This window comes from Malaclemys terrapin, chromosome 19 (assembly GCF_027887155.1).
Source record: "Malaclemys terrapin pileata isolate rMalTer1 chromosome 19, rMalTer1.hap1, whole genome shotgun sequence".
NCBI classification, from domain to species: Eukaryota; Metazoa; Chordata; order Testudines; family Emydidae; genus Malaclemys; species Malaclemys terrapin.
This window is the reverse complement of record NC_071523.1, coordinates 5081370-5102390: the sequence shown is the minus strand read 5'-3', so window position 1 is coordinate 5102390 and position 21021 is coordinate 5081370. Positions and strand designations below refer to the sequence as shown.

The window sequence follows — 21021 nt, the reverse complement described above, 5'->3', positions numbered from 1 at the left end:
GGCTGCATCTGCACCCGGGTTCTGCACCTCCTCCTCTCACTCCTTGCCTGGTTGCCTTCCTGCCCCAGGCTTACTGCAGGAGCCACGCCTAAGCATCCCAAGCAAGAGATTTAAAAAAAAACAACAACGTTGGGTCTCTGTCTTCTGCAGCCCCTGCCCTTCAGGAATCTTTTACTGTGGCTGTTGCCAACTCTCATGATTTTGACACAAGTCTCATGATAATGCCTGTTTTCCTTAGAGCCCCAGCTCCTGGAGTCAAGTGGGTATGTGACGATTTCAGCTTTCATTCGTAAAAGTAAGTTTCTATCCCTCATGGCTGTGGAGAAAGCTTCATAATGTGACCCCAGTGGACCGTAAAGGTTCAAAAAGCAGAAAGCCGATAAAAAGAAAACAATCTATTATTTTTACATAATCTCCTGCTATGAAAGCCAACCTCATGATTTTTGAACATCTGGGTTTAGCAATACTCCTGCCACTGTGAAGGTTAGAATCTTACTTGTTAAAATAAAGTGGAGTCCCATGTAATCACATGACTCCAGGAGCTTTATGGAAAGCACCAGATATTGCAAGATTTGCAATAAAATCATGAGAGTAGGCAACACTGGTACTGTCCTAGCAGGACTGTAAACTGTGCTCTATCTGCCAACACCAGGGGCTTACTTCCCCTGCCACTGCTCGTACCCACGCTGCAGCATGTGTTCCTTTCCTCTTCTCTGAGCTATGCCCTGCCATCTAGGTCACCTCTCACTGTCTAGGACAGCTAGGGCAGTGTCTTTTGCTGATTATGAAGCAAAAACTGATGGGCAAGACACTCCTGACCCAGTGCTTTGCAGCTACAGGGACAGTAGCCAATGTATGCAACATCTGGCAAAAATGCAAAGGAACATGAACTGTAAATATAACAGCAATCAGACTGAGTTTGTCATTAAAAGGCAGTGTATTATGATCATTAACCAGATGTCCTGCACATAAGATAAATGACTAAAATATAAACAGTCAACATACAGTGTACAAAACTAACATCTTGAACACAAGGACAGGAGCAATCACTTCCACTGTCTCACTGAACTGCAGTTTCTGATCTGATCTAGAGGAGTCAGGGAATAAATGTGCAAACTGTATTTCCTTGGAGAACAGAGTTTGTGTCTCAGAAATGATGTCAGTTTCAGACTCTTTCTCAAGAGAAGAAAAAGCAGAAATGGCTGTGATATGGTTGTGATACTGCCAGAACCTCTCACTGTCTTATTGCAATGAGGAATAAGGCTGGAGAATTCTGTATGGGGCATGAGCTCAAGTTGTGGCTGTGACATCCAAAAGGAAATAAGTAAGCGCTGTCTAGGAAACTTGCATTGGGAAATACGGAAAGTGATTTTAAGGCTTTTTTTGAGGAATTTCCTCACATCACCTAAAGATTTTAGTCCAAGTACAGAGGTTTGACTTCCCACCACCTGCTGGGCATGGCAGTGACCAGAATGGAAGACTAAATATATGGTGCTGGCTGCACACACGTAACAGGGAAACAGGTAACGGAGGAATGTGCCAGCCCCAGCTTGAACCTGGAGTTGTCATTACAGACTTCAAAACCCCTGGAAGCAGCATTTGTCTTCACTGACCCTAAACTCAAAGGAAAGTCAAACTGTCCCTTCCAAAAGCCGCTGTGATAAGAGGATTGCTGCCACCAAATGCTACATCGTTAAGAGGGTAACTGCCAAGGTAGGTTGCTGCAATCTGAGCAGACAGGGGCCACAGGGGACTGGAGTCCATGAAGGCCACTACAATCAGAAGGATCCGTATTCACCTGAGGCCACTTCACTCAGAAGGGGTCGCTGCTGAAGCTGTTTTTGCCCTTCTTGCGCTTTGTTTTGGAGGACGGTGTGGTGAAGTCAAGCGACTCAAGGCGGAAAGGACGTGGCTGGGGCATCTCCACGGTCTGTGAAGGAGAGACTGGTGCCATGCTGGAGGTGGTGTTGTTCAGGGGGGCGCTCAGCACAGGAGGGGAGTTATGATGGGCTGTAGAGTAAAGGAACAGGATATACCGACATGTTTGGTCTGTTAAGACTCAGCAATGCTTTTTGAAATTTGAAATTACTGGAGATATCCCATCTCCTAGAACTGGAAGGGACCTTGAAAGGTCATTGAGTCCAGCCCCCTGCCTTCACTAGCAGGACTAAGTACTGATTTTGCCCCAGATCCCCAAGTGGCCCCCTTAAGGATTGAACTCACAATCCTGGGTTTAGCAGGCCAATGCTCAAACCACTGAGCTATCCCTCCCCCACAAGTTCCCAGCTGCATTAAAACCTTATCCATTAATTTTATTGAAGGCAGTCAGGAAATTTAGAGATTTTTGCATTTAAATTTACTCATATTAAGGAACTTCCAGACTGGAGTTGACCATTTCACTGGTTGGTTTTCTGAATATGCAATAAGTAACAGAGGGTCCTGTGGCACCTTTAAGACTAACAGAAGTATTGGGAGCATAAGCTTTTGTGGGTAAGAACCTCACTTCTTCAGATGCAAGTGAGGTTCTTACCCATGAAAGCTTATGCTCCCAATACTTCTGTTAGTCTTAAAGGTGCCACAGGACCCTCTGTTACTTTTTACAGATTCAGACTAACACGGCTACCCCTCTGATACTTGAATATGCAATGTATCTAGTCAGATACTAATAACTGACAGTCCTGGAGAGTGAAACACCCCATGCCTAGTGGCAGAGCTTTCTCAGCGGACCGCCTCCACATTTGAGATTTGATGCCCACATCCCCTTGAAAGTGCATCACAGCCAGAGTTTCATGACTTCCATGGCACAATGCAAAGCTCATTTAGTTGGTTGAATTGCTGATTATGTCTCTGTTTTGTTCTGGCTTTCTGCTTATTCTCTGTAATTGAAGGGCCCAGCTGGCAGCGTGATAGGCACCTGAGACTAGGGGTGATAGGTTTCATTCACAGAAGAGGAAGTAACTGGATACATTTCTCCACGCTCCCTCATCGACGTGCCTCAATCCTGTGCTCATGGGACATTTCTGACGGTAAGATGGGAGTGTGTGTAGTCCATCCAGTCTCTGCTAGCAAGGATGCCAATCAGCACCAACTGTGGTGGTGGGTTTTATTATGCAGACAGCTCTTCACCAGGAATTAGACTGAAACCCCACAAAAATCTGTTTCACTCAGGCTACCACAGGGTGGTTATCTTTTGTTAGACCTATCTAGTCTACTTTGGAACCAGTGACCTGAAGACTCTATCGGTTTAACCACAGCTGCATTTATTTCTGTGTGCTGGTTCAGAAATGACCGCAGAGCTCTGCAGTTCAGTCCATTGTTCCAAAATTAATTGAAAAAAACCAACCAAAACTAAAACCAAAAAACAGAGGGCCTGATCGGCAAGAGACTCCCATTGAATGCACAGATGGGCCCACGCTGTACATTTACAAAGCTTAGCTATCCCTAAAACAAATGGAGTCAGACACAGCGAGGGCACTTGTCACCAAGGACTAAGTCCATGGCAAATTTAAAAAGGAATCACCAGCACCACTGAATGACACACAGGCTTCTGCAGAACATCCAGCCCCTGGTGCTTTATTCCCTGAAAAATTGGGGTGAGTGGCAACCCTATGGAGGGACAAAAGACAGCACGTGTTGGTCAGGGTGACATGCTGAACGTGAATTACCTCCAAGCTACAAGCACTGGAAGCAAATCATTCAAATCACTACAGGGAGGTTTATCAACATCTGGTCTGCTAGAGCAACTCTAGGGAACCATTGTCAGAGGGGAAAATGGCTGTCACCACCAATAAAGGAATGGGTTGCATTGTCCAGTAAAGAGGCTATTTGACTGGGGAACAACAAATCCCTCCAGACTAACCTGCCAGGAATGGAACCCTCACTGGAGGAGATACCGGCACACAGAGGAAAGGAAAGGAGAGTGTTGGGATATTTACCAAGACTCTTCATAGGATCAGCACTGAGGATCTGGCTGGCTCGCTTGGACCGGAAATAGTTACTGGCAATATTCTCACTGTCACTCCTGCTCAGCATCAGTTTGTAGCGGTCTTCTTCCTGCTGGGATCACAAAACGCTGTGAGCAGCACTCCCCTCAGCTCCAGCTCTTAAGCAGCCAAGCACCACTCCATGGGCTAGGGCCAGAGACTTAGAGATAATATGAAGTGATCGAACATGTGATCCAACCCGGGCAACAGTAACACTGCAGAACACACATTCTTGGACATAATCTGGACAGGCATCGGGCTACATCCTGCCACCCCCTCCAATACCTGTAAGCAAAGTCCAAAATGTAATGATACAGGTGCAATTCTGCTACACTGGACGGGGTGGGGGGCAGGTCTCTATGTGCTGCACAGAATGGCTTTCTGGCAACTCTCTCTATGGCTGCAACCAGTACATGGCCAGTAGGTTTGCAAACCATGCAAATCCACTGTCCAAAAGCCCTGCCAAGGGGACCTGTAGGGGCCACAGCAACTACTACAAGCAATTGGATTGGTCGCATTGACTAAGGTCTTGCCTGGGTAGGAGGGGGAAATCAATTGAGCCATGAGTCAGGATTCATAATCCGCACAGAAGTTTGGGAATAAGCTTCCGTCCAGACTTGCCGAACTAACCTAGTCCTAGGCCACTGTGCCCTGGGCAGAGGCCAAGCAAAGCAGGGAGTGTTTTTGTTGTTGTCAAAGGGGAGCTAAGATTACTCCTGGGGGAATTCTGCGCCCCAAAATTAAAAATTCTGCAGCAAAAAATTAAAAATTCTGCACACAATATTTGAAAATTCTGCATATTTTATTTGTCAAAATAACACAATATAATCAGGCCAGTTACAATTATTTTGGTAATCTGTTTCAAAATATCTGTCAGCAAGTATGTCTGTAACAATACAGACCAAAAAAAAAAAAATTCTGGTAATTTTTTATTGACAAATAGATTCCTTACTAGGCCTATTAATACAGAACATTGTGTAATTCATTTAAATTACACTACAGAACCGGATTTCTTGGACCTGTCAGAAGCAGTGGAAAGGCTTGGAGGAGTCAGGGATTACGGAGGAGCTGAGGGAAAAGGAAGGAGCCTAGGAATGACCCTGGAGGGTGAAGTGTGGGTGGGAGGTTTTTTCTCTGGGGGGGGGGGGGGATTGTTAGGGTGTTGGGAAGCCTCCCCCATGCAGACCCTGGCTGACCCAAAGCCTCTCCCATTCAGTCAGGCACGTCTGCCCCTGTCCCCGCACCCCTCATCCCCACGCCCCTCCCGCATCCCTAGGCTCAACGCGGTCCCCCCACTAGCCATTCTGGACCCGAATCTGTGACCCCCCCCACAGCAGCCCTGTGTGCCCCACTCTGTCTAACCTGGCTCCACGGGCAGGTGCTGTGATGAACTCTATTCTGGGGGGAATTCTGCAGCACTGAGCATAGAGTTTTGTATTTTTCTGCATAAAAAACATTTTGCCTAAGAAGTGCTGCAGTTCTGCCTTTTTCCCCACCAGAGGCCGCTGTGGCGCTAGAACAGCCGGCATGAACGCAGCCGGCTGTTCTGGCACCACAGCGGCCTCTGGTGGGTAAAAGGTGGAACTGCAGCACTTCTTAGGCAGAATGTTTTTTATGCTGGAAAATACAAAATTATGCGAGACTGATGAATTTTGCACGTCCGCAGATGCGCAGAATTCCCCCAAGAGTAAGAATCTGATACCACTAATTAACTGGAACTTGAGCCCAGCTCCCCACAGAGAACAGCCAATGCACTACCCTTCTAGTCTTGGAACTACTCTAGGGCTGTGTTGTGTATCATTCTGGCCTGGGTTGTCTCTCCTCTTCAGGGGCTGGACTTCCAGCATTCCCAGGCCCTGCTGGCCAGGGTCCTACACTCCACTGACTGGCCACTGGACTGTGAGGCCAGCTCACTGCTTCACTATTTACTCTGCTTTACACACACCTCTGAGGCCCTGCCAGCCTTCTTCTCATGCCAGTGATGGCTGGGTATGAGTCCCTCTGGAGACACTCAGCCCTCTGCCTATTTCCTCCAGAAGGACGAGCTGTGTAGCAACATAGCCCCTTCTCAGAAGGTTCCCGCAGAGTCCCGGAGGAGAGTGCAGCTTACCATCAGCAGCTCTCCGTTCTCGCCTGAGGAGCTCTTCCTGGCTGGCTTAGTCTGTGGCAGTGACGGAACTGCTATGAGAGAACAAAGGCATTACTTAAAGGACCAGCGGCACTGAATCAGTTCCAGCTTTTCCTGACTGTCCCCCTTGTTCCCCACTGCTGCTTACAGACACCCCAGATCACTGCTTACTGAGCCATAGGGGGCCTAGAAGGACCCTCACACTACACTTTTTATGCAACTACCAATAAGAATGGTCATATTGGGTCCCAGTATCCTGTCTTCCGACAGTGACCAGTGCCAGGTGCCCCAGAGGGAATGAACAGAAAAGGTAATCATCCAGTGATCCCTCCCCTGTCGTCCACTCCCAGCTTCTGGCAAACACAGGCTGGGGACACCAACCCTGCCCTTCCTGGCTGAGACCCATTGATGGACCTATCCTCCATGAATTCATCTAGTTCTTTTTTGAACCCTGTTATAGTCTTGGCCTTCACAACATCCTCTGGCAATGAGTTCCACAGATCAACAGTGCTTTGTGTGAAGAAATACTTCCTTTTGTTTCTTTTAAACTTGCTGCCTATTAATTTCATTTGGTGATCTCTAGTTCTTGTGTTATGAGAAACAGTAAATAACACTTCCTTATTTACTTTCTCCACACCAGTCATGATTTTATAGACCTCTATCATATCCCCCTTTAGTTGTCAGTTTTCCAAGCTGAAAAGTCCCAGTCTTATTAATCTCTCCTCATACAGAAGTTATTCCATACCCCCAATCATTTTTGTTGCCCTTTCCAATTCTAATATATCTTTTTTGAGATGGGGCAACCAGATCTGCATGCAGTATTCAAGATGTGGATGTACCATGGATTTATATAGAGGCCATATGATATTTTCTGTCTTATTATCTATCCCTTTCCTAATGATCCCCAACATTCTGTTAAGCTTTTTTGACTGCCGCTGCACATTGAGTGGATGTTTTCAGAGAACTATCCACAATGACTCAAGACCCATCATTTTATATGTATAATTAGGATTATGTTTTCCAATGTGCTTTGCATTTATCAACATTGAATTTCATCTGCCATTTTGTTGCCCAGTCACCCAGTTTTGTGTGGTCCCTTTGTAACTCTTCGCAGTCTGCTTTGGACTTAACTATCTTGAATAGTTTTGTATCATCTGCAAATTTTGCCACCTCCCTGTTTACCCCTTTTTCCAGATCATTTATGAATATGTTGAACAATACTCATCCCAGTACTGACCCCTGGGGGACACCACTATTTACCACTCTCCATTCTGAAAACTAACCATTTATTCCTACCCGTTATTTTCTATCTTTTAACCAGTTACTGATCCATTAGTAGGGCCCTACCAAATTCATGGCTATGAAAAACACTTCACAGACCATGAAATCTGGTCTTCCCCCCTCCCCCATGAAATCTGTATAGTATAAAGTAAAAGAGCACAAAAGACCAGATTTCATGGGGGAAACCAGCATTTCCCAAATTGGAAGGCTTGACCCAAAGGGAGTTGCAGGGTGGTCACAGCGTTATTGTAGGGGGGTCATGATATTGCCACCCTTACTTCTGCGCTGCCTTCGGAGCTGGGGAGCCAGAGAGCGGGGGCTGCGGGCCGAGGGCCCAGCTCTGCAGGCGGCAGTGCAGAAGTAAGGGTGGCAACATCATACCATGCCATCCTTATTTCTGTGCTGCTGCCGGCGGCGGCTCTGCCTTCAGAGCTGGGCTCCTGGCCAGCAGCCTCCGCTCTCCAGCTCTGAAGGCAGTGCCACTGCCAGCAATAGTGCAGAAGTAAGGGTAGCACTAACGCAACAACAATACAATAAGCTTGTGACCCCACCACAACTCCTTTTTGGGTCAGGAACCCTACAATTACAACACTGTGAAATTTCAGAGTTAAATAGCTGAAATAATGGAAATTTATGTTTTAAAAATCCTATGACCGTGAAATTGATCAAAATGGACTGTGAATTTGGGAGGGCCCTATCCACGAGAGGACCTTCCCTCTTATCCCATGACAGCTTACATTGCTTAAGAGCCTTTGGTGAGGGACCTTGTCAAAGGCTTTCTGAACATCTAAGTATACTGTATCCACTGGATCACCCTTGTCCACCTGCTTATTGACCCCCTCACAGAATTCTAGTAGACTGGGGAGGCATGATTTCCCTTTACAAAAAAATGTTGACTCTTCCTCACCAGATTATGTTCATCTAGGTGTCTGATAATTCTGTTCTTTACTATCGTTTCAGCCAATTTGTCTGGTACTGAAGTTAGATTTACCAGCCTGTAATTTCCGGATCACCTCTGGAGCCTTTTTAAAAATTTGGCATCACATTAGCTATCCTCCCAGCCAGTGGGTACAGAAGCTGATTTAAATGATAGGTTACATACCACAGTACAACTACATATGGGGCCTGCAGGTCTGTGGAGTGAATATTTCAACCTTGTAGGGAAAATGGTTCACCTATTGGGCTAAGGCAGCTAATACACAGAAGGGAATGAAATAAAAAACACAGGACTGGGGATCTGGGATCCTGGGTTCCAGACCTCACTCTACTACAGACTCACTATGGCACATTGGGAAGTCATGTCCTTCTGTGCCTCAGTTTCCCCCCTTTTAAAACCAGTCTAATACCACCTACCTGAAGAGGGTTTGTGAAGCCTAATTCATTAATCTCATAAAGTGCTTCAAGGTCCTTGAAGGAAAAGAATGGGGAGAAGGGCAACATTTTTATGTTAAGCACCAGTTACCAAATAACACTCCACTAAAGGCCCAGAGATGCTTATGATATTTAATCAGATATGGGTTATACTGTTGTGTGGTTTAACACAAGATTCCCTACTATCACTCAAATCAATGACATCCTGTTCAAAATAAATAGTCAGGAAGTCCCAATAAGAGATGCTTTGTCCTCATTTAGCTAGATCAGGGGTCGGCAATGTTTGGCACGCGGCTCGCCAGGGTAAGCACCCTGGCGGGCTGGGCCAGTTTATTTACCTGCTGACGCGGCAGGTTTGGCCGATCGCGGCCCCCACTGGCCGCGGTTCGCTGTCCCGGGCCAATGGGGGTGGCAGGAAGCCGTGGCCAGCACATCCCTCGCCCGTGCTGTTTCCCGCTGCCCCCATTGGCCCAGGAGGGCCAGTGGGAGCCGCGATCGGCCGAACCTGCCGCGTCAGCAGGTAAATAAACTGGCCCGGCGAGCCGCATGCCAAACGTTGCCAACCCCTGAGCTAGATCATCATCCAGGCTCCCACAGAAAGATTACAGCCTATTCTGTACACGTGAGCCAAACCAAGGGTTTATAAGCGAATGCGATACACATCGCCATGCTAGTGAGCAGAGATAAGCTGCGTGGATGGGGAGTACAATGCAGATGCCTTTCTTACCTGCGGGAAGGCTGGTTTTTTGAAGGACAAGCTCTGGGAGTTTCCAGCAGCCGCTGTCCTCATCCCAGATGGACTCACATCTGATCTTATCTAGGTTGCTATAGTTACAGTCACGCCGTATGAGGGGCTGCACCTGATCCAGAAGCTGCTGAAAGAGCAAGCAGTCCCGCTCCTGCCGGCGGATGGTGGCAAGATAATCAATCTTCTCCAACTCAAACTCTGACTGCAAGTCCTTGATTTCAGTCTCAGCAGCTCGCAGCTAGGTCACCAAAAGGAAAGGGTTAATTGTGATGAGAACAGAGAACTCTAGATGACTGGCACAACAAGAATGATTAGGGGGAAGATATGAAGAGGGAAGAAAGATATGAGGAGAGTTTGAAAAGATCTGCACTGTTTACTTTAGAGAGGAGACTAATAAAGAGAGCACATGATCTAAGTATACTGTACATGAATGGTTCAGAGAAAGTGGATTGGGAACTTCTATTCTCTCTGTCTCATAACCCAATAACAAGAGGACATTCAATGAAATCGAAAGGTGGCAAATTCAAAACTGGTAAAAGGAAACTCTTCTTCACACAATGTGCAATTAGAATGTGGAACTCATTGCCACATGAAGTTGTGGGAATAAATAACTTAGAATTTTGCTATGAGGGGCTGGAATTTATATGGACGTCAAGAATATTCAGAATTACACTAGCATATACTAAAAAAATGGGAAGAGATGTAAAACCCCAGGCTTCAAGTTTCAAGCAAATCTCTGACCAACTATTAGGGATTAGGATGAACTCCTCTAGGGGCAGATTCTTCCACATCTGCCTACACCAGGCTTTCTTGCCCCTTCCCCTGAAGTATCTGGTGCTGGCCCCTAATGTAGACAGGTTACTGGACTAGATGGACATTGGGCCCCCTACCTAGAAGCCACTGCCAGGAGTGTGCTGGTCACTTTTGGGAGCCGCCCGAGGTAAACGCTGACCTCCTGATCTCCTCCTGCACCCCAACCCCTTGCCTCAGCCTACAGTCTGTACCCCGCATCCAAACTCCCTCCCAGAGCCTGACTTCTCACCCCCTCCTGCACCCAAACTCCCTCCCAGAGCCTGCACCCCACACCCCCTCCTGCACCCCAACCCCCGGCCCCAGTCTGGTGGAAGTGTGTGAGGATGGGGGAGAGTGAGCAACAGAGGGAGGGGGGATTGAGTGAGCAGGGGCGGGGCTTTGGAGAAGGGGCATGACGGGCATGGTCTCAGGGAAGGAGCAGGGGACGGGACAAGGGTCTTTCGGTTTGTGTGATTAGACAGTTGGCAACCCTACAGGGCAGGCAGGTGGAAACCCTGGCCGTGCTGGAAGAGCATGCCCAGCAGCGCAGCTGGCAGTTCGCTGGGCACCAGCCAGCGCAGGCACAGCACCACCCAAATGTCAGGCGGACCGTGTCTGCACGGGCGCGGCTTGTACATGCGTGCCCATTGACTGTTCTACCCTGGAGCCTGGAATTGCTGTCAGCGGGCCTGTGTGCACACATGTTTTTGGAGGCCCTTTGGTAGGTAAGCACTATATCTTTAAAGCTGCATGTTGTCAGAGGGTCTGGTTTTCAGAATGGCCTCACTTTGATGGGCACAATTTTGCATTTGCAATTATTTTTGGGTGCAATTCGTACTGCTTATATGTCTTCTGATTCATAGCTATAATGAACCACAGTCAAATGAAGACAGATACCTAATTCCTTCAGCATCAAAAGCATGATTGTGATTGGAATAACAGACTTGGTGGGATAACTCACATGACTGGAGTACTGTCATGGATGGATATAAACTGGTCAGGAAGGACAGGCAGGGCAGAAAAGGCGGGGGAGTTGCATTGTATGTAAGAGAGCAGTATGACTGCTCAGAGCTCCAATATGAAACTGCAGAAAAACCTGAGAGTTTCTGGATTAAGTTTAGAAGTGTGAGCAACAAGGGTGATGTCGTGGTGGGAGTCTGCTATAGACCACCAGACCAGGGGGATGAGGTGGACGAGGCGTTCTTCCAGCAACTAACAGAAGTTACTAGATCACAGGCCCTGGTTCTCATGGGAGACTTCAATCACCCTGATATCTGCTGGGAGAGCAATACAGACAATCCAGGAAGTTTTTGGAAAGTGTAGGGGACAATTTCATGGTGCAAGTGCTGGAGGAACCAACTAGGGGCAAAGCTCTTCTTGACCTGCTGCTCACAAACCGGGAAGAATTAGTAGGGGAAGCAAAAGTGGATGGGAACCTGGGAGGCAGTGACCATGAGATGGTCGAGTTCAGAATCCTGACACAAGGAAGAAAGGAGAGCAGCATAATACGGACCCTGGACTTCAGAAAATAAGACTAACTCCCTCAGGGAACTGATGGGCAGGATCCCCTGGGAGAATATCATGAGGGGGAAAGGAGTCCAGGAGAGCTGGCTGTATTGTAAAGAATCCTTATTGAGGTTGCAGGAACAAACCATCCTGATGTGTAGAAAGAATAGTAAATATGGCAGGCGACCAGCTTGGCTTAACAGTGAAATCCTTGCTGATCTTAAACGCAAAAAAGAAGCTTACAAGAAGTGGAGGATTGGACAAATGATCAGGGAGGAGTATAAAACTATTGCTCAGGCATACAGGAGTGAAATCAGGAAGGCCAAATCACACTTGGAGTTGCAGCTAGCAAGAGATGTTAAGAGTAACAAGAAGGGTTTCTTCAGGTACGTTAGCAACAAGAAGAAAGTCAAGCAAAGTGTGGGCCCCTTACTGAATGAAGGAGGCAACCTAGTGACAGGAAAAAGCTCATGTACTCCATGTTTTTTTTGCCTCTGTCTTCACGAACAAGGTCAGCTCCCAGACTGCTGCACTTGGCAGCACAGCATGGGGAGGAGGTGACCAGCCATCTGTGGAGAAAGAAGTGGTTCAGGACTATTTAGAAAAACTGGACAAGCACAAGTCCATGGGGCCGAATGCGCTGCATCCGAGGGTGCTAAAGGAGTTGGCGGATGTGATTGCAGAGCCATTGGCCATTATCTTTGAAAACACATGGCGATCGGCGGAGGTCCCAGATGACTGGAAAAAGGCTAATGTAGTTCCCATCTTTAAAAAAGGGAAGAAGGAGGATCCGGGGAACTACAGGCCAGTCAGCCTCACCTCAGGCCCTGGAAAAATCATGGAGCAGGTCCTCAAGGGATCAATTCTGAAGCACTTAGAGGAGAGGAAAGAGATCAGGAACAGTCAGCATGGATTCACCAAGGGCACGTCATGCCTGACTAACCTAATTGCCTTCTATGATGAGATAACTGGCTCTGTGGATGAGGGGAAAGCAGTGGATGTGTTATTCCTTGACTTTAGCAAAGCTTTTGATATGGTCTCCCACAGTATTCTTGCCAGCAAGTTAAAGAAGTATGGGCTGGATGAATGGACTATAAGGTGGATAGAAAGCTGGGCTCAACGGGTAGTGATCAATGGCTCCATGTCTAGTTGGCAGCCGGTTTCAAGCGCAATGCCCCAAGGGTCAGTCCTGGGGCTGGTTTTGTTCAATATCTTCATTAATGATTTGGAGGATGATGTGGACTGTACCCTCAGCAAGTTTGCAGATGACACTAAACTGGGAGGAGTGGTAGATATGCTGGAGGGTAGGGATAGGATACAGAGGGACCTAGACAAATTAGAGGATTGGGCCAAAAGAAATCTGATGAGGTTCAACAAGGACAAGTGCAGAGTCCTGCACTTAGGACGGAAGAATCCCATGCACTGCTACAGACTAGGGACTGAGTTGCTAGGCAGCAGTTCTGCAGAAAAGGACATAGAGATTACAGTGGCCGAGAAGCTGGATATGAGTCAACAGTATGCCCTTGTTGCCAAGAAGGCTAACGGCATTTTGGGCTGTATAAGTAGGGGCATTGCCAGCAGATCGAGGGACGTGATCATTCCCCTCTATTCAACATTGGTGAGGCCTCATCTGGAGTACTGTGTCCAGTTTTGGGTTCCACACTACAAGGAGGATGTGGAAAAATTGGAAAGTGTCCAGCGGAGGGCAACAAAAATGATTAGGGGGCTGGAGCCAGGGGCGGCTCTATGTATTTTGCTGCCCCAAGCACGGCAGTCAGGCAGCTTTCAGCGGCACGCCTGTGGGAGGTCCGCCAGTCCTGCGCCTTCAGCGTACCCGCCACCGAATTGCCACCGAAACCGAGGGACTGGCGGACCTCCTGCAGGCATGCCACCGAAGGGAGCCTGACTGCCGCCCTCATGGCGACCGGCAGGCCGCCCCCTGCGGCTTGCCACCCCAGGCATGTGCTTGGTGCGTGGGTGGCTGGAGCCGCCCCTGGCTGGAGCACATGACTTATGAGGAGAGGCTGAGGGAACTGGGATTGTTTAGTCTATAGAAGAGAAGAATGAGGGGGATTTGATAGCTGCTTTCAACTACCTGAAAGGGGGTTCCAAAGAGGATGGATCTAGACTGTTCTCAATGGTACCAGATGACAGAACAAGGAGTAATGGTCTTAAGTTGCAGTGGGGGAGGTTTAGGTTGGATATTAGGAAAAACTTTTCCACTAGGAGGTTGGTGAAGCACTGGAATGGGTTACCAAGGGAGGTGGTGGAATCTCCTTCCTTAGAGGTTTTTAAGGTTAGGCTTGACAAAGCCCTGGCTGGGATGATTTAGTTGGGGTTGGTCCTGCTTTGAACAGGGGGTTGGACTAGATACCTCCTGAGATCCCTTCCAACCCTGATATTCTGTGATTTTATGATTCTATGTGCCCCCCCACTTCAGCTGTGCCAATGTAAGAAGCTGTGCCACTAGAGAGAATAATGTCTCTCTCTCTCTCTCTCTCTCTCTCTCTCTCACACACACGCACACAGCCAATTTATTAGTTTGAAGGTCAAAGCAGGACAAAGCAGGAGATGGGCAACAGCTCACCATGACCATTCTCAATGATCCCAAGTCCTGTCCATGTTATAGATATGTGTGAGTAACCGTACAAATCATAACAACACAACGCCTGGATAGCACTGTCCTCTGCAGCTCTCAAAGATCTTTACCAAGGTGAGTGAAAATCTTTCTTCTCAGTTACAGATGGGGAAACAATTTGCCCACATGAGTCAACAGCAGAGCCAAGTAGAGAATTCAGCTCTCCTGAATCTCTGTCTGTTGTTCTATCCAGGCTGGCTCAAAGTATGGCATATATCGCTATCAAAAGTAGGCCACTTGATTTACAGCTTCTACTTTGTGTTATGTTGAGGTGGAATAACATAGTGGCAATTTTGGGCTCTCCCCAAGCAAAAAAATCTTATTCTTACTTTTAGAAATTGTGAGGCTTTGATGTGAGTGAGGATAATTTAATATTTAAGATTATCAAGGGGCTAAAATAATCAAAATCCATGTCTAACATGTCTTGTCAGTTAACTAGGATCAGTTTGAGAGACACGGAGATGCCAGAGTCATGCTGACTGGAGTGTCTCATTACTATAACAAAAGGATGAAGGTGAAGGAGGAAAGGCGGATGAGGGGATAGAGGGATAAGAGTAAGGGGCACCTCCAAGAGTAATCTCACGGATGCTCCCCAAATCTTAGCTCTACACAAGAGTTAATTGCTTCTTAGGGGTTACCTTCTTCTGCATCTTCTCCAGCAGCTTGCTCTTGGCTCGCACCTCCTCTTGGATGGAGTCATAGACATTGAGCAGGACCCAGTCACTGCTGTCCTCATCAATTTTCTGCAGAGCTGCCACCAGTTGCTTCTTCCGTTCATCTGCATATTTTTTCCGACATTTGTGCTTTTCCTTCAGGTCCTTGTTTTTGGCCTGTTCTCCTCCAACCACCTGTTGTTCCAGCATGTGCAGCCTGGAAGAGTTGGACACATTTCTTAGATCTGTAGCATAAAGGAACATCTGCACATATGCAAATGATACACTTCCATGGCAACTGCCTAGAGACATTTTAAAAGATACAATAAACAGACAGTGATTTCTGTTGAAGTGAGTATTCAGATTTGTTGATTTAAGAGGTGAGTGACGATGGGGAGCCTCTGTTTTAAGATTTACTTTGTGTTGTGATGTTCACCAAAGCATGAGCTCAGTGTATGTATCTTTACATACATCCTGAATATATTCACCATTAGGTATATCTAGAAATCTTGCCATTTATGGCCCTGTATTTATGAAGTGAAAGAGATTTTTTTTTAAATTAACATCCTAATCCTTATTCTTTGTTTTGAAACCTGCTGTTTAGCCCCAAGACTGATACAGGATTAGGATACCTAATCGTTTGTAATTTATTTTCAGTGGGTGGGCTAAAGCAGATGTAGTAAAGGGAGCAATTTCCATACGCAGAGGCTGCCACATCAAAGGCTTGGTCTCTTGCTGACCTCAGGTCAATAGTGAAGCCCCTGAAAGGCAGGGAAATATCTGCCATGACGATAAGACAAATGCCCTTCTGTGAATCACACAACAAATTGATGCCCATGCAGCATGAGGAAATAGGTACCTGCACTGAATTACTGAATATTCTGTGCACAGGAGGATATTTTTACTACAATCCCTTGCCTATGCTGAGGATTTGAGACATTGGTTGCCAACCCCTCGTGTAATTGCACTGGTGTAGAGAGGGTAAACTGCTCTAAGTCACTCTTCACACTGGTGGAGCTTATCCTGGTTGAACCTGGCGTAAACTGTACCTTACAGCCGTTCACTTTTTCTACACAGGGGTTTGCACTGCTGCTGGTCTATCAGAGGCTGGCCAATGGGGGCCAATAAAGACAGAATGCCAGAGTAGACATGACCTGTGATGATACTATCCTCTGAACTGTCTTTTCTTCGATCAGAGCATGCAAACCCATTCCTAAAGAACTCAGGTTTCCTCAAGAGGAAACTGGCTCTTTCTGCGCCACTGGACCTCCTGTCTCAATAGCTCGAGTTTGATATGAAACAATTTAGCCCTCAGCAGCTTTTGTTTAATGCCCAATTGAATCCTGCTTTGCTAAACAGTAGCTGACAGTCCGCAGACATCCTGAGCTGTAAAGTCTTTCCAAGGAGGCTTTGAAAATCCCATCTCCAAGGACCCCTGCCTTGCCTGATATGCAAAGAACTTTGATGTTTAACAATGTAATTGTAGGAGTGAGTTTCCTTTCCTTGGGTGTTAAGCAAACTAAGCTCTGCAAGGGAGTGTTGAGATTTGACACAATCAATCAGAATAATTTCTTTGGAGCTGTCTCAGCCTGTGATAAATAAAGGGGGGCGGAGCTCCCTTTGATAGACACTCAGTCAGCCAGTTAGCTGTAAAATCCCTCTTGGTAGCTGTTCTCTGCTTGCTTTACCTGTAAAGGGTTAACAAGCCCACAGGTAAAAGGAAAGGAGTGGGCACCCAACCAAAAGAGCCAATGGGAGGCTAGAACTTTTTAAAATGAGAAAGAAACTTTCCCTTTGTCCGTTGTTCTCCGGAGAAGCAGGAGCAGAGCAGCAATGCTATAAGCAGGAATGCTGTGTACGTTTTGAACCAGGTATGAAATATTAGCTTCCATACCTAGAAGGAATCATTTGGATAGGAAACAGTTTGCATTTATCTATCAGGTTTATTCTTTATTTTGGCTTGTGGTTCTCCTCTGTGCTAACCCCGGATGCTTTTGTTTGCTTGTAACCTTTAAGCTGAACCCCCAAGAAAGCTATTTTGGGTGCTTAATTTTTGGAATTGCTCTTTTAAAATCTAGCAAAAGCCTAAGTTCCAGATATCTTTTCTTTCTTTTTGTTTTTAATAAAACTCACCTTTTTTAAGAACAGGATTGGATTTTGTGTGTCCCTAAGAGGTTTGTGCCTTTTTGATTACCTGGTAGCAACAGCTAATTTCCTTTGTTTTCTTTCTCAGCTCTTCGCCGGAGGGCTTGAGGGTACCCACAGGGAGGATTTCCCAAATGCTCTTTCCTGGGTTCAAAGGGTTTTTTTTTGCATTTGGGTGGTGGCAGCGTTTACCAAGCCAAGGTCAGAGAGAAGCTGCAACCTTGGGAATTTAATACAAGCCTGGAGTGGCCAGTATTAATTTTTAAAGTCCTTGTGGGCTCCCACTTCCTGAACTCGGAGTGACAGAATGGGGATTCGGCCTTGACACAGCCTAACAGGCGAATAGCTTATCATTTACAAATTGCACCCCCTTGTATATTTTAATAGCCTGTTTGAGCCTCAGAGATGCCCAACAGAGAAATGTGCAGTAGAGAAGCCCTTGGGAAACCTTCTGGAGAAGCAGTTACAGCAGAAGGCCATTTTCAGAATGAAGCAGCATTCAACACTTGAGAGTTTAATATAAGGGCACACAATTGCCTCAAAAACCAGTGGAACCCACGAAGAGTGAATCAGGATATAGTGAAACTCCACTAGTGGGGAATTGACAGCAAGTCCCATATTGTTTCAATGCGCTGTCATTCTGCTTAAAGGGACTTTCCTGTCAGGCCCTCTCCAGGGTAGAGTAACAACTGTGCCATCTTCAAACTAGTTTGGACTCAAGATGGGCCAAAAGTTGAACCTTGAATCTGAAGCTCTTCATACTCCAAGGGTCAAGTTTGGGTTCAAGGCTCTGAACCTCGTTCCACAGCAGATCCAAGCCAGAAGGGACCGATTTGCCAGTTCTCGTTCAGATGTGGTTCTTGCAAGAACAGCTGATTTCCATTTTCACTGTTTTGGGGCAAATATTTTACAGTAACAATAACCAACATATTTTTCAAGGTGAGTTTTATCACAGCAGACTGACAGCCCTAAAGAGGAAAGTCTCATTTATCGAGCTACGCAATGGGCAGCAACAAGGCGAGATTCCTCCACACTCACCCCACCACCGGGGCTCCAATGCCCTGGAGGAACCCCCTCTGGGATTGAAAAAGGAGTTGTCTCCGTGGTCTGTTCAGTTCTAAACCTTACCAACAGCAAGTAGACAGAAATGCATCAGTTCAAAGATAGGCCTGCCAACAGCCCCAAGAAAGGAAAGACTTCAGAGTTAGGCAGCATTTGATCTGGTAACCCAGAAGCAAAACACTTGCTGTCCCATTTGCAATCTCCTCAAGTGGCCTGTTCCCCAGTATTTCACTCTTGTCATTTCTGTATTTTGGCAACATCTAATGTCAGATCTGCTGGCTCTTCATGTTTGAACAAGACTGGAACTTCCTTGTGGGGCAGGAGACGCATCTTCTTCTGTTTTGTACACATTAAGCACACTGTCTGAGCTTAATAATAATAACACAGTGCAATGGTCTGGTTGTTTCTGTCTGTGCGTGTCACATGCAATGCACAGAAGGAACTCTGCCGGATCAGAGGCACAGTTACTGACCTGGCAAGCACTTGCTGCTGGTCCACAGCCACTGGAAGCTCCTCGGCAGCAATGGCCACTTCTGCTCCAGGACTCTCTCTGGTCACACTCCCGACATACTGGGCTATCTGAGGCTCTGCTGTGTCCTGAGGGCAAACGGCAACTAAAGACAGCTGTTCTGAAAACAGGCGGCATGTGTACTGAGACACACGATGAAGCAGGAAGCTTCCCACTCTGGGTAAGGAATGTCATTTTGCTGCTTCCCCCTGCAGCACAAGCCACCAAAATGGTCACATTACCCTTAAGGATATAGTAATCTCCTGCCCTAGTAGTGTTGCTGTGCACTGTTAACCAGCTGCCACATTCCACCCCAGAAGCAGCTGCACTGTGGCTAGATAAATACGCTCTTTGATGAGTATCCATGAACCTCACAGACACAGGGGATAGACAGCTAGATTTGTTCCATTTGTCTGATAAAGAGCATTGGGTGATGGGTACCTTGGTGGACACCTGTTCTGTTTCTGTGACGGCGACAACAGGGCCTGGAGACAAAGGTGCCTGGTCAGGGAGAGTTTCAACCCTCAGGATAGCATCTGGAGAATACAAGAAAAAATACCCAGAACTCTTAGCTACAAGCTCTGCACCACTAGCGCATCACTCTGTGAAAATATCACCCAAAATTTGCACCAACCACGTCTGTTAGCAAAACAGCTGCCAATTGCCACCCCACCCTGTTTGGGGAAAACCATGGGAGACCCAGAGAGCATCCTCCATGAATACAGTAGTTTTCACAATGGATGGTAAAACTTTGGAGGTTCACATGACAATGCTCAGTCTGTCTCTGAGGGTGGGGGCTTACGGTCAAAGAAAAATCACCATTTTGTGTTAGAAAATGTCTGAGCCAACTATTGAGAACACAGGTAACAGAGCTGCTATGGATTATCAGCTCTTTGGGGCACAGACCATCTTTCTGGTCTGTGTTTGTTCAGTAACTAGCTCCTAGGCAGCACTGCAAAACGAATAAGGATAATACTATAGCATGGCTGGCAGCAAGTCACAATTGTCTCAGGAATCCCCAAACTTTGCCTAGTTGACAAGCCATATTGGCTACTCACTAGGCATTGAAGGGGCACATCTAATTCACATATAATGGATAAGTTTGAAACTATCACCCTCGTATCGTGCATAGAAGTGTGGCTTGTGCCAAGCCAACTGGCTTAAGGTACAGCAATGCATGATGGGGCCTGTCAGCTCTGCAGTTCAAATCTTTTATTCAAGCTAAGTGCGGTTGTGGCCCAAGCTGCAAAGTTCTATTGTCTGCAGTTGCTAGTCCCCCGGTCTACATCCTCCCTGCTCTAGGGTTCCCCCAAAAGCTAGCACTTCTCTAAATCTTCCCCGTTCCCACCTGCTTCCTTCCTGAGGTTTTCCTCCAGAGTGGACAGCTTGAGGTCGTAGGAAGTCCGCATGGTATTGATGTCCTCCTCAAGTCGGGCGCGGGACTCTTGCTCGGCTTCATAGTCTGCCTTCAGCCGGGCCAGCTTCGCCTCATACTCCTGAAAGGCACAAGGGCACTGTGGACAGCCTGGCACGGCACATCCCCATGGTCTACTCCTGGCCATCCCCACCCATTCTGGGCTGCTCGTCACTTCCCTAGCAATATACTAAATACAGAGCTGTATTCACAGCCATTTTCCACTCTACGATGTAAATGAACACAGCGGCTGCTCACAGGTGACTGGCAATTTTCCATTTATCCACAGGACAGGAATAGCTGACGCAACAATGCCTCAACCCTGCCCTGGAGGGATCTCCTTTAAGAATGAGAGGGGAGTTCGCTCCCTCTAGCACTTTCCCCTCTGATCTCTCAGCCCAGTCTGCCCAGGAGGAGTCCAGTCAGTGCTGATTCTGGAGGTGGATTATGAATTTGGACACCTGCATGTTAGGAAATGGACTATCCCAACCTGGATGATCAGCCGTCAGGAAATGTACGAATGGCATTAAACCCTTGACTGTCAATAAGACAGAGTAATCAGTGTGTGTGCGCGCGCCAGTCATTCCTCTCTCCAGCATATATCCAGGCTACATGAGAGGTTTCAATGCATAATCTGAATTTTCTGATCCTTTCTAATGGTGGATTCTGTGAATCTTGACCCACACAGACAAGCTTGGACAAATCCAAAATTGCAATTAGATGGGAATTTTCCAGGCTAGAGAAGTGCTGGTTCATAGGAAATCTAGAATTTAGGCTTCTGTGTATTTGAAA

At 46.9% G+C, this 21021-nt stretch overlaps 1 protein-coding gene across 4 annotated transcripts in view; it reads right to left on the bottom strand.

Moving 5' to 3' along the window:
- Window positions 1–924: 924 nt before the first annotated feature.
- The window catches only part of KIF17 (kinesin family member 17), a 41656-nt gene continuing 21559 nt past the window's right edge, over window positions 925–21021 (bottom strand). The window contains exons 7-14 of one of the 4 annotated variants that reach the window (XM_054009245.1): window positions 20164–20311; window positions 19257–19351; window positions 18780–18904; window positions 15086–15317; window positions 9491–9749; window positions 6094–6164; window positions 3936–4056; window positions 925–2010 (exon numbers count right to left, since the gene is read on the bottom strand). In XM_054009245.1, the coding sequence (XP_053865220.1) occupies window positions 1814–2010; window positions 3936–4056; window positions 6094–6164; window positions 9491–9749; window positions 15086–15317; window positions 18780–18904; window positions 19257–19351; window positions 20164–20311 (1248 nt within the window). In that variant the 3' untranslated portion in view covers window positions 925–1813. The remainder of the gene's footprint in view (window positions 2011–3935; window positions 4057–6093; window positions 6165–9490; window positions 9750–15085; window positions 15318–18779; window positions 18905–19256; window positions 19352–20163; window positions 20312–21021) is intronic. The other 3 variants (XM_054009248.1, XM_054009247.1, XM_054009249.1) reach the window with 3 other exon arrangements.